The sequence below is a fragment of the Leucopleurus acutus genome (assembly GCF_964270905.1).
Source record: "Leucopleurus acutus genome assembly, chromosome: 2".
NCBI lineage: Eukaryota > Metazoa > Chordata > Mammalia > Artiodactyla > Delphinidae > Leucopleurus > Leucopleurus acutus.
This window is the reverse complement of record NC_139143.1, coordinates 78,526,482-78,540,198: the sequence shown is the minus strand read 5'-3', so window position 1 is coordinate 78,540,198 and position 13,717 is coordinate 78,526,482. Positions and strand designations below refer to the sequence as shown.

At 35.6% G+C, this 13,717-nt stretch overlaps 1 protein-coding gene across 1 annotated transcript; it reads right to left on the bottom strand.

Moving 5' to 3' along the window:
- Window positions 1–2,182: 2,182 nt before the first annotated feature.
- On the bottom strand, window positions 2,183–6,812 carry LOC309958083 (olfactory receptor 10K2-like; the record flags this gene model as incomplete). The annotated part of the gene is given in 3 exon segments (XM_082833720.1): window positions 2,183–2,709; window positions 2,712–3,116; window positions 6,785–6,812. Coding segments are annotated over 3 exon segments (960 nt in total).
- Window positions 6,813–13,717: the final 6,905 nt, after the last annotated feature.

The window sequence follows — 13,717 nt, the reverse complement described above, 5'->3', positions numbered from 1 at the left end:
TACCAATTTATTATTATTGGATTTATGCCTGAAACTTAATTTATTTTTGTATTTTTGTGTTTTTTTTTGTTTATTTTATTGAATTTATGCTGAAACTTAAGTGCAGATTTCTCTGTAAGTTCAGTTGGAATACATGGCCTAGTTGAAAGCTGAAGGGGCTTTGTTTTCTCGCTAAAGCCAACCCCAAATCCAAAGATCTTATCTCTTTCCTGCAAGTTATATACGACTAAAGAGGGGAGCTAAAATTAACCAAGGGTGTGTGTGTGTGTGTGTGTGTGAAAAGAGGAAGGAGAGCAAGATGTTTAGTTCTAACCCATGAGCACAGGCCTAAAGCCAAATTAATTCTTTGGTCATGTGAAAAAATAAAAAGAGGCAGAATAAAATTCCAGAAGGAGAATCATTCTAATATACATAACCTTCTAACAAACAGTGATCCTAACCACTTGTGAGTGTTCTGCTGGCTCAAAATGATGGTAGCCACAAGTCTTGGAAAAGAACAAAGCGAAAGTTGGGAGTTTTTCTTGTTCCCCCTCCCTCAACACCATATTACATCAGGGTAGGGATTAACTATACCATATGATATAAAGGCCATTTACCTCATACTTATCAGTATATCTTTTCTACAGATGTCACATGGTTTAGCCTACTGTTGAAGATGAATACTTATGCATTTTGAACTCCATTAATTAAGAAAGTCATAGTCTTCACAAAGTGTCATGTGAGAGCATTGCAGGAGCATTAAAAAAGGAAGTGAGTGTTGTGGAATCAGTATTAATTCTACTCAGTAATAGGAAAGACATTTTAATTTTCTAAGTGTCAGTTTTCTCATCTATAAGAAGTAGGTTATAATATACACTTCTAAGGGATGCTCTAAAGTTTAAATATGGTGACATTTTAAAACAGAAGCCCATAAATGTAAATTTGAACAATTAACACATTAAACTGACTCACATTAAGGGTTATCAGTTTATTTCCTTTTCATGAGATGACTTGATAGGCTAGAAGTCTGGGTGAGCAATGGGCCCAAGGAAAAAGAGAAGTTGGTGGCCAAAGAAATTATATTTGTTTTGGTCTCTGTGACCTTCAGGACCCACCCTCAGGAAGTCTCAAGCTTCAGAGAAATGGAAGAAATTATATTCTTAGCAGACAAGTTCACCATTCCACAATAAAAGAGGGCCCGTGAATAAAACATCCAGTTCCTTCCTTCTTCCTTCAACCCCTGAAAATATATGTCATTGATGAGGAAACTGATGGAAGAAAAGACTAAGAAATGAAATGATTCAGTCAGAAGCTCTTTATTAACAAGTTGATCTTGAAAAAAATATATAAAGCAAGGAAGAAGCTCTCTCCATGGAGCTCCTTGTTTTCTCTCCTTTCTGTAGGAAGGGGAGATAAGTAAAATGTCTAATTCAAATTCTGGCCTGAAATTCACATGACAACTCCGGAGATTCGTGAAACAGAAACTGTTCGCTCTTTACACAGATTTTTCTATTTGGTTACTATTTAATAAAATGGGTTTAAGCTTAACCTGCCTTTCTTGACAACTCTGCATGGTTTTAGGTCTTCTCTTTAACCTATGCCCTTGTGAATATCTTTAAGGAATGCTGACCAAATTAGATTTGTACCAATGTATAAAAAAATCAGAAAAAAACCCAGCTCCCAGTAATAGAAACATAGAGGTGGAAAACTTTTTGCATAATTTTCTTATTTGAACATTAATTAGATATAACTTATGCACCAAAAATTATAACTTTACAAATGTTATCTCATTTAAAAACTGTGATCTGACTGTACTGAAAGACTGAGACTCAGGAAACATCCAGAAAAGGGAGCGATATAGAGACAGGAGAGTTAGGGTTGTACAATATTTTGTAGGATTAGTTTCCATTCTGGCTGAGATGGGTAATGGTATTTGCCAGAGCCTAGAATTCTGAACATGTAATTGTATTCCTACATCCTAATGTTAGCCATCCATCATTTTTCCATCAATTGAAAAAACTTCAATAGGCAATAATTTATGTGATCATGGCAAGAAGCTATTATTTTTTATTTTTATATTTGGAAATAAATGAGAAATGATTTCTGTTCTTGAACACTGTTCTCAGTTGCTTGATCATTTTTGCTCAGGGAATTTTTTCCCACATACTTTATGTTTTATTGCTTGAAAAGAGCAGAATCTAGGTTAATGTCGTGGCAGAGAAATTGTTCTTCCCACAACTGTTTGAAGAGCTGATTTGAACTCTTTATTTCTCAAGCTGTAAATCATAGGATTGAACAATGGAGTTAGGATAGTGTAGGATACTGATATGAGAGCATCCTGGCTTGAGGAGTAGTTGGACTTAGGCCTTAAGTAGATAAAGGAGGCACACTCATAATGGACAATAACAATAATGAGGTGAGAAGTACAGGTGGAAAAAGCTTTGTACCTGCCTAATGTGGAAGGAAACTGGAGTATAGCAGAGATGATGTGAATATAGGATACCAAAATCAATAACAGGGGGATAACCAGGACCAATGCACAGAGCATGATAATGACAAACTGACTAAAGTGGGTATGGTGGGATGCTACCTTGAGAACAGGAGAAATGTCACAGAAGAAGTGGTGTAGTTGGTTGGAGGAGTGAAAGGGCAGGTGAAATACCAAGGATGTGACGATCTCTGCAATAGTGAAACCACAGAGATAGGCAACAGCCACAAGTCCCACACACATCCATGTCCCATGATCACTGTGTACTGCAGAGGGTTACAGATGGCCACATAGCGATCATAACCCATAGCTGCCAGCAGGAAGGAGTGCGAGCAACTTAGGAAGAGGAAGGAAAACATCTGGATAGAACAGCCCAAGAAGGAGATGGTCTTCTTCTGTGCTAGCAGGTCAACCAGCATCTTGGGTACAATGATGAAGGTGTAGCAAGTCTCAGAGCAGGAGAGTCCAGCAAGGAAGAAGTACATAGGGATGTGGAGGGCTCTGTCCAGCACAATGGTGGAAATGATGACAGCATTGGTGCCCAGGGTGAACATGTAGACGAGCAGGAAGACAACGAAGAGCAGCTGCTGCAGCCCAGCCAGAAATGAGAAGCCGAGGAAGACAAATTCTCTCACCAAGGTCTCATTGACTCACTCCATGGAAGGCAGATCATCAGGAGACAATCTGAGAGAGAAGACAGTGCCAAGAAAACCCCCTGAAAACTAGAAGAATCATTAGAATGATCACTATATTGATCATCATATCATGTGATCTCAGGTTTTGAGTTCTACCTCATTCCTCCTCTTTCCAGTTTTTGTAAGACATGAAGAAGTATCTAAAATTATTCAAAGTGTGCATCCAACTTTGAGTCTCCCCAGTATTTTTAATACCATAGGAAAACTTTCTTGACATTTCCCAGATTTAACTATCTCTTCATCTCCATTCCCAGGATGAGGCTGCTATTAAAATTCTCAGCCTCTCACTCTAAGTTTACTCTGCAAAGCTAGCCCATTCAATTTTATGACCTTCAAATTCTCCCACTTTCCTGCAGCTGCAAAATACATCATCTGAATGCACTACATTTATATATTACATTATTTATGACTTTATATATAATCTTCAATAGTTTTTCATTATCCCTCTGCTTATACCTAAATGTCTACTCTTAGTTTAATCTCTCCATATTCTAGACCTACATTCTATCCAACTCTTTTTGCCTCACTGCCTGACGTGGATCAACAACTCCACCTTCTTAAATGCTCATTAAGCTGACTCTTGCTTCTGTATATGTATTCTGTTCCCAAATCTGGAAAAAGTTCTCCAAGATGGAATACTTCTACACATCCTCCAATGCCTATCTCAGATTCTTTCTTCCTGCAGACAGAACCACAATCTTTCTTCAAGCCTCTTGTCCATTTTCATCACCTTTCATTAACGCCTACAAAAATCACCTTATGGTTATCTTTCTCATCACCATTCTCACATCTCTTCAGTCCATCTTTCCCCTGATGTCAGACTGATCTTCTGAAATATAAATTGTATCCTATTGCTCACCTCTGCAAAAATTTTACTCATGGCTATAGCACAAAGTGCAAAGTCTTTATGGTTTTTAAGGTCTCCTTTTGGGAGCTAAACAATGTTTCAGTGTTTACTTATAGACATTATGGAATGCATCACTATTGTGCAACATGTTGTATTCTTCCTTGCCTCTATTTGTTGCTCATGTTAATTTGTTAACCATTTTTTTCTTTACAAATATTTTACCATTATTCTGAAGCCTCAACCAAGTCTATTTTCTTTTTTTGGAAGCTTCCTTGGAATGTCTTCATAAAGGAGTTGTTTCTTCCTCAGAATTCACATAAGACATTGATTGCCAATTTGATTTGTTGTTTATTTAATTTTGAAATAGTGTGTTGTTTTTTTCTTTTCCATTAAATTTTATACTCTTGAGGGTAAGAAGAGAATTGTAAGCATTTTAACCTAAATTCTCCTCAGCATCTAGAACCATTTTAATTGCCTAATAGTTTCTCAATAAAAATTGTCATATAAATAAAAAAAGCTAACTTGGTATGTTGTTACATATCACATTCACATCACCGTGTTCTTCCCAGAACTCACAGAGTAAGAGAATCCTCAGTGTTCTCTGATCCTGGCCATGAAGATTGTACAAGATCATAAATTTCTAAATATTTCTGTACTACATGGAACTAAGTTTTACCCTTTTGAAGCAAAAGGAAAATCTCAGTTTATCAAAGAAAAATAGCACTGAAAAGAGCATCTGGTCACTGGAATTCTATGTGCATAGATTTATTCTCAATTCCTAGTACGTTTGCAACTGTCTAGAACACACCAGAATGCAAATAAATGGGAGGGAAATTGTAAAGTGACCTTGAGTTTATCCCATTTTAAAAAGTATACCTTTCAAAATTATATCTTAGCTGATATTAATAACAAAAATTAATGTCATCATACTCTACCTTAGACAAGAACCACTAAATCAAGAATATCAGGCACTATTCAACAATTATTAATCAGAATGAATACAACCATGTGTCAGGCGCTAGGTGTGTGTTAAAAATACCCATATAAAAGATTTGGTCCAAGGCCTCAAGTTGCTCACATTTCAAAGGTGAGATGTATTCAAAAGAAGAGATTGTTATAAAACGATGTGGTTGAAGTAATAGATATGCATTTGCAATTGTGAGAAAACTGAGGAGACAATTTCTTTTGTGTAGCCTTGGAAAAATTATTTTGTATTTATTTCTGAGTTATTGGCGTCTGTTATAGAAATGTTGAATTAAAGCATTCTTGGAAAAATATCATGAGTCTGAGCACTATTTAATTTCTATGACTTTTATACAGATGTGTAAGAGTTCAGGTAACCACAGTTATATCTCCTGCCTTCTGGAAAGTGCTGCTCTGTCCCTTATATATTCCGATTCTATAGTTATGCCTCCTCATCCCCCGAACCCAAACCTTGTGAAAGGGACAAATCTTCTCTTTCTCCATCTTATCCCCCTGGTTCTTTGTTCAGTACTTAACACAGGATTTTTATTGCCTAAAAGGTATATTTATTAATAAATAATTACTGTTATCTTTCTAATTCCAGGATCCTCAGTTCTCAGGACTACTAATAAACTTCTACATATATAGTCTTGAATTTTACCCTTACAAACACATGTAAAATTGAGTAATATAGGAATAAAATGTAGGAGTTTTGAACTTAGATATAAGCTTTAATCCTGACTCTGGCATTTTCTTTTGGTAAGATCTTAAATTATCTAAGCCCCATTTTCTCATTTGTATGGTGAGAAAAGTGATTCCTACCTTCCAGGTTACAGTGAAAATTAATTGAAATCATGTATACAGAAGTACATAGTCAGTACATAGTGAGTGCTCAATAAATATTTCCCTCTAATCACTTTATTGTGGTTATACAGGGATTAAAATCAGAAATATTTTCATCAGTGACATAATGAGCATTTAACTTACGGCAAGTTGTTGAAACTGCCTTTCTGTACTTTCTCGAGTGTGGGGAGTGGATTTAAGAGAGATTAACATTTTTCTGAATTCTCCAAGCTTGATTAGAAGTAACTTGGTTTTACATGGAGTCCTGTTCTGCACTGGAAGGGAAGCAAGTGTTACTGATCTTGAAGTTCCATGCAAGTTCTTTGGTATCTGGTTGTTCTGTAGTCAGAGTCACCCAGACAGTTATCCATACCTGGTAGAAAGCAAAGGAGGTATCCTAAATATTCTATTTTGGGGGTGGGTTATAGAATAAACATAGAATATAAAACTGTAGTTAAACTTAATCACATACAAATAACAATGTAGAGGTTTCTCATTATGGACACTCTATAATTATCAACGATGCCTATTTTATATATGTTTTAATTTACATATTTAGAAATCAACCTCAACTCTTTATTGAGCTCTTAAATTTGGAGTAGATTGTTTCATAATTTTCATATTTTATGAGTTTATCATTTTGATTATGTTTTAAGCACTGCAGTTATACATGTGAATAAAATAATTTTTCCTTTCTCAGGGGAGAGAGAATCAAATACTTAGCCATATTATAAGACAGACTATCATAAACACCATAAAGGAACAAGCAAAAAGTGTCTGAAAATGTTGAGGAAAAAACAAACAATTCCATGGAAATCTTTGAAGAAAAAATAGTATTTGAATATTATCTGTAAACATTTTGATAAAAATGTAGACTGAGCCTCAGTGGCACTATATATGTAAACATTGGGATAGAGCTGATTAATATTTTCCTTAATGTTGATTGGTCCTTCAGAATTGAACAAGTACCTGCTGTTTTGCTGTCATAGAGATACATCTCTTTTACAAAGGAAATACCTAAATTTACACGGGGCTGTGAAAAGAGAGACACAACTTTCCTTCCTTTTTCTTCCTTTTCTTTCTTTACCAAAACCTTCACAATGGGGTCACAAACTCAAAAACAAACAACTCAATTCAATTAGCTTCTTTAGGGATCATCATCCCAAGTATCAGTACATCAGTATTGCTTTTAATATTTCCAGGAAGAAAAATAGGACATAATTTTGGTATCAATTTATTAACCAAAATTTAGATTCATTGTATAGAAATATAATGTGATTATCATTTATCATACATTTTTCATAGTGCAGACAGGGTGAAAATACTGTTATATATAGTCTCTCATTTGGTCATCATGATCTCATGAAGTAGGTATTACTTTTAATATCTTCACTATAAAGAAGAGTAATTTGAGAGTCAAAGTGTTTGTGGGCTCCACTCAAGTTCACACTGCTGGGAAACTAGCACTAGACTATAGATCTTCTGATTGGCATAGGAGTAAAATGTTTGTGTGTGTGTATATGTGTTGGTGAGAAAGGGAAAACAGTATTCTGTCACCCTCCTTTCATAGGAAGGTATTTAAAGAAAAGGATTCCTGTTACAATTTTGTTACAGGCTCAAATCCCAGCTCCACTGTGTATTAGCTCCAGGACTTTAACATGTCTGAATCACTTTCCTCTTCTTTATAATGGGATTCATTCTGATATCTGCTAACCTAAATTTCAAGGTTTGTTCAAAATGAATGAGAAAATATCATTGCAACGATTAAGTGTTACACAAATGTTAGTTTTGTAATTATAATTTAGAGTTGAAAAGGGGCAGACAGTTTTGAGAATATTACTCTCATACTGCTTGGTGTACTCCATTGATTTCTGGAAGGGTTTAATAGGATAAAGGTGATTTCCCTTCCCCCAAACTAGGGAAGGTATATTGCATTTTTTGTCCTTGTCTCTTACTCGAGGATCTCCAGAAAGCTGGCGTCATAAGTGTTATAGCTGTAAGATACCTTACAGATCTAACCTAGTAGTCTCATTTGACAGAAGAAGAAATTAAGCCTCAGTACTGTGAAGATCCCAAGACCAGAAAGCAACTGGGAGGATGTGTTAGCAATAGAACAGACGACTTTTGTTTTTCAGATGAATGGGATTCCCACAGTATTGTGCTGCCTCCTGAAGATGTTTATTATGTAGATATTGACTTGGGTGTCTTCCTGAGTCTGCTCTCTATGACCTTGTGCTAGTGTTTCTGACTGTCTCTGATTTTATGTTCCCCAAAGGCAGGGTTTCTGTGTCTTTATAACTGCCAAGTAAAATTATTTTCAGAGTACTCCCTAAGTTCTCAAACCTGGATTAGGTATTGTAATTTTTTTTCTAGATGTCACCTAATATAGCCATTTCTGAAAAAAAAAGATTGTGATTTAAGATTTTGTAGTTATATATATATATATATATATACACACACACACATATACATACAATGGAATATTATTTGGCCCTAAAAAAGAAGAAAATCCTGCCATGTGTGGCAGCATGGATGGACCTGGAGGACATTATGCTAAGTGAAATAAGCCAGTCACAGAAGGGCAAATTCCATTTGTATGTGGTATCTAAAATAGTCAGATTCATAGGAGAAGGAAGTAGAATGGTGGTTGCCAGGGCTTGGGGGAAGGGAGAGAGAGGAAGTGGCTGTTCATTGGATATAAAGTTTCAGTTATGTGAGATGAAAACATTCTAGAGATCTGCTGTACAGCATTGTGCCTATAGCTAACATTATGCTACTGTGTACTTAAACACTTACTAAGAGGGTAGATCTCATGTTAGATGTTCTTACTATAAGGAAACAAAAGATTTTGTGAGGAAAATGTTGAGTGCACTGTTGAATTAAATCAGAACCAAGACAGTGTCTGTGTAAATTTAGGAAGAGCAGTGAGTCAGTTAATTCAGGATATGTATAAAATTTATATGCATAGTTTTATAAAAAATCACTTTAAAGCTTCATTAATCCTGGTTAACATTATTTGGAGTCCACATTCTTAGTTGTGGCTATCTCTTTCTTTCACTGGCATTGCACCAGCTTGGGCCCACCTCCCTTCTCTGTCTCTTACCTGAGCAGTGAAAGGACAGGTCCTGCTGGGGGATAGATGTTTACTCTTATTCCCTCTCCACTGTCCAGTTTCTCATTGCTGTAGGTGCTCAGTCCAACATGGTTGTCTGTTATTCATGGATAGGCCCCCATTTGCCACTCCCTCTCCCTAAGAAAAGCCAGAGGCACAGAGGCTACAGGAGACAGAATGCAAGTTGAAGGGAAAATATCAAAATGGGGCAGAAGCTACTGATCTCTACTCAGGGGTAGAGATATGATGATGGTCTGGGGACTTAGACCCCGACCAAAATAAAATGTAAACACTTTCTTCTCAACTTTTTGTGCCAATTGACCAAAGACCACAAGTCATATCTAATAGTGATCATAGAGCAGTTGGCACTTTCATTGAATTTATTGGTAACGGGTGGTTCTGTGGGTCTCCTGATGCCAGAGTCATTGTCATGGAGACGTTGCACTGGGTTTAATTAAACAGCTGAGTTGATTGTGGAAAATAGAGGTAAGTCATCAAATGCCAAACTGCTCCAAATTGAGCCCGGGCATTAGGGCTTGGGGAGTAGAAGGCTCTAAGCCATGCTCAGATGCAGCAATTTTTGAAAATTTGATGAATTTTAAGTTGGTTTCTCAATTTTATGTTACCAAAGGGATGCAAAGGTAATTACACACAAAATTCATGATGATAGATACATTATAAAATATGTTTGTTTAGCTTAAAATGTCCTTTTGCACTTACAATTAGGAATGTAGCTTTCTGTCGGGCTGAGAGGGCCAACTGAGCAAAGTTGCTTTCTGTAGTGAAGGTCCTGGTCAGAATAAGCTGAAAGGAGACTCATTTCACCATTAACCACTGAATTCATTTTTCTTTCTACCTCTCTATTCCATTATCCAGAAACTAATGCAGTGTATTGTTATACATAGGAGTCACTAAATAAATATGGGCTGAATGTTGGGTGAATGAACGGTCAGAGACAGCGATACCCTGATAATATAAATGACCTTTTGGTTTAAACAAAAATACCATTATTACTTTTCTAATCTCCAAAGTTTCTAGTTTCCACTTGCCTTGTGGCTAAGTCAGGAATTAATGATTTAAACATCACTCATGTCAATGAATGTTAAAGACACCTACCAATGGCTTGGTGCCTAATAAGAGCTCGTAAGTATCTGACAGATGAAGAAATAATGATATTAAGAACAAAGGTGAGAACAAAGTGAGCACAAAAGATACTTTAGAATAAGAAATAATGCCCATAAAGAAGTAAGAATTAAGAAGAGTGGACTTTAATATATCTGAATCTGAATGCTGAACATTGTTTTGATATTGATGTCCATCATTCAATCCAAGCTCACAGTAGTTTTTCAAAAAAACTACTTCATTAAGGTATTAGTGACATGGAAAAAGCTGTCCATATTTAGTGTATATAACTTGATGAGTTTGATGTAAGTATACACCCATGAAACAATCACCGCCATAAAAGCCATAGACATATGCATCACCTCCCAAAGTTTTCTCTCACCAACGTTATTATTACTATTATTATTAATTGGGATAAGAAAACTTAACATAAGATCTATCTTCTTAGCAAATTTTAAGTATACAATACAGTACTATTACCTGTAAGTACTATGCTGTATAGTATATCTCCAGAACTTATCTTATATAGCTGAAATTTGGTACACTTTAATTAACATTTCTACATTTTCCCCCTCTTCCCCAAATCCTGGCAACCACCCTTGTACTATCTACTTCTATGTGTTTGACTATTTTAGGTTCCAGACACAAGGAGATCATGCAGTATTTATCTTTCTGTATCTAGCTTATTTCACTTAGAATTACATCCTTGAGGTTCAATCATATTGTGGCAAATGGAAGATCTCACTTCTTTTTTAAGGCTGAATAGCACTGTGTTCTATGTTTTTAATCTACATTTTTTTGTATCCACATTTTTTAATCCATTTTCTTTGATGTGTACCATTAAGCTGTCCATATCTTGGTCATTGTGAATGGTGCTGTAATGAACATGAGAATGCAGATATTTCTTTGTGATTCTGATTTCAATTCTTTATAAATGCGAGTAAATGGGATATCTGGATCACATGGTAGTTTTATTTTTAGTTTTTTGAGGAACTTCCATACTATTTTCCCTAATGGCTGTACTAATTTATATTACCACCAACAGTGTACCAGAGTTCCCCTTTCTCCACATCCTTACCAACACTTGTTATCTTGTCTTTTTGTTGATAGTCATTCTAACAGATATAAGGTGAATCTCACTACGGTTTTAATTTTCACATCCCTGATGACTAGCGATGTGAATAGGTTTCATATACCTCTTGGTTATTTGTATGTCCTCGAAATGGGGAAACCATAACCTCTTCTATAAATGACTGTGGGAAAAACTGGATAGCAACGTGCCAAAGAATAAAATTAGACCCTTATGCTACACCATACACAAAGATCATTTCAAAATGGATTAAGATTTAAACATGAGACCTGAAACCATAAAATTCTTAGAAGAAAACATTGGGGGAAAGCTTCTTGACATTTGTCTTGGCAACAAGTATTTAGAAATGCCACCATAAGCACAAGTAACAAAAACAAAAATCAACAAGTGAGATTTCATCAAACTAAAAAGCTTCTGCACAGCAAAGAAACAATCAACAAAATGAAAAGGCAATCTGTGAAATAGGAAACAGATTGGCAAACAATGTATCTGATAAGGAGTTAATATCCAAAATGTATAAGAAACTCATACAACTCAATAGCAAAAACAATAACTTGATTTAAAAATTGGTAAAGAAACTGAGTAGAGATTTTTTTCAAAAAAGAAATACAAATGGCTACTCCCACTACTTATAGTACCTAAATTTTATTTTATTTTTAAAACATTTTTTCTCATTCTCATCCAACTAATTCATCCTGAAATTTCAGGGGGAGCAGATGATCTGTACTAAGTCAGTCAAGACATTGAGTTCTCTCTGTAGTGTTTGGCTATAATGTTTGGTTCACGATGGGCATATGATCCAAGTCTGTTCAATCAGGAACAAGATTCAGTCTCCCATCTTTTGTTTTCACATCCAAAGAAGTGAATTATTTCTTCCTCTGGACTAGATTTTGTGAGCTGATGTTGTCAGAGACAGCCGAGTTTAGGCTAAAAATGAAGCCAAGATTGAATAAGAAGAGCTATGAGATGCATCCAGATGACCGAGGATGACTGAGTTCTACCAAATATGGTGCTAGAACGATTGTACCACTGGACTTTTCAGCTTTCTTAAACCAAGAGATTTATTTTTTGCTAGTTTGCCAGTTTAAGTTAGATTATCTTTTATTTGCAACCCAGAGAATCTTAAATTATAAGATTCTATTGCATTCCATGTTGGATTTGAGATGACTTAAAATATGTACTATTAAGGCAAGCATAAATGTATTATGTAAAAATATAAGAAATTAGAACCATAGTAAAGATATATTAATGTGAATTTGGGAAGGATCTTTATACAGAAATGTACATAGTGAACAAATACATGTATTAAATTTACTCTCAAAATTAAACATCAAAGTTCATACTAGCTAATTCAAGAGACAACATAATCAAGTCATATTGTTCTCAAATATAAAACATCTGAAGGACGTGATTTCCAGCAGTACTTCCAGTAGAAGTACTGATCATATTAGTTAAACCATAAATCATCATTGGATATCCAAGCAGAATAAAAGAAGATCTATCAAACAATGTGACCATATCACACATCAGTCTTATAGCCTAAGTGGAAAGTGTAGGCTTATTTATCTACTCTCAGTCCACCCAGGTCTCCAGTTTACATGAATCATTCCTCTGGATTAAGATGGACCAGACCTTCCCCAGGTGCAATTCCCACTATACAACCTCTTCAAGGCCTCAGGAGTTAGGGATGACAAAACAAAACATCCCAGTCCAATTGCTCATGTCTCTTCTCCCTTCCACACCACCAACATGAGTGTGACTCTGAGGCCCTGTCATGTTTACTTCAATTTTTGTTATCTTGCTCCAATGTGCACTTCAAAATCATCTGATATCCCACATCACCCATCTTTCCTTTCCCTCCTCTTCCCAATAGTTTCTTCTTTTAAAGTTATTCTCAGTATTCTTCCACATTTTCACTTTGTCTTCTCTCTGGCAGTCTGAATTTGAGGAGTTTATCTTACTTCTTTGCTCTACAGGCATCTCCCAAGAGAAGCCAATAGGATGAGAGTCAAACATGTTTTCCTTTACTCAGTTGTTCTGCTTCAAAATCCACTAGATTCCTCCTCCTGTGCAGTTAGGAGGATAAGCCACAGCCTGAAAGGGGAATAGTTGTGAAGGAGGGGAGAGGAGGAAACAGGTAGTTCATTCTAAGTGTCAAATCTCTTAAGTTCTGTGCTGTCTCTGGGCCAAGATGGCCCACAGACAACCAGTGTGTTATTAGGTGGAGGGCAGGTCACAAAAGATAACAGGAAGGAATGTCTAAAACAGCATACAAGTGGATATTGGTATAAACTAATTTCTTATTAGGAATAATAGGAAGTAACTCACATTGAAACAGATTACAGAGGGAAATCAAAATTATTGTAGAAATTTATTTATTCACTCATATTTATTGTACCTAATTTTACTATAAGTGGAACATTAAAAAAATTTAAATTAAATATATAATTGGTGACACTCTATGACTTACATTATTCTGAACATTCAGGGAATGTAAGGATGAATGAGGTATAGTTCTTGTCCTCATGGTGTTGTAATGTATTCATGGAGTAGGAAACAATTAGGAAATAATAATACT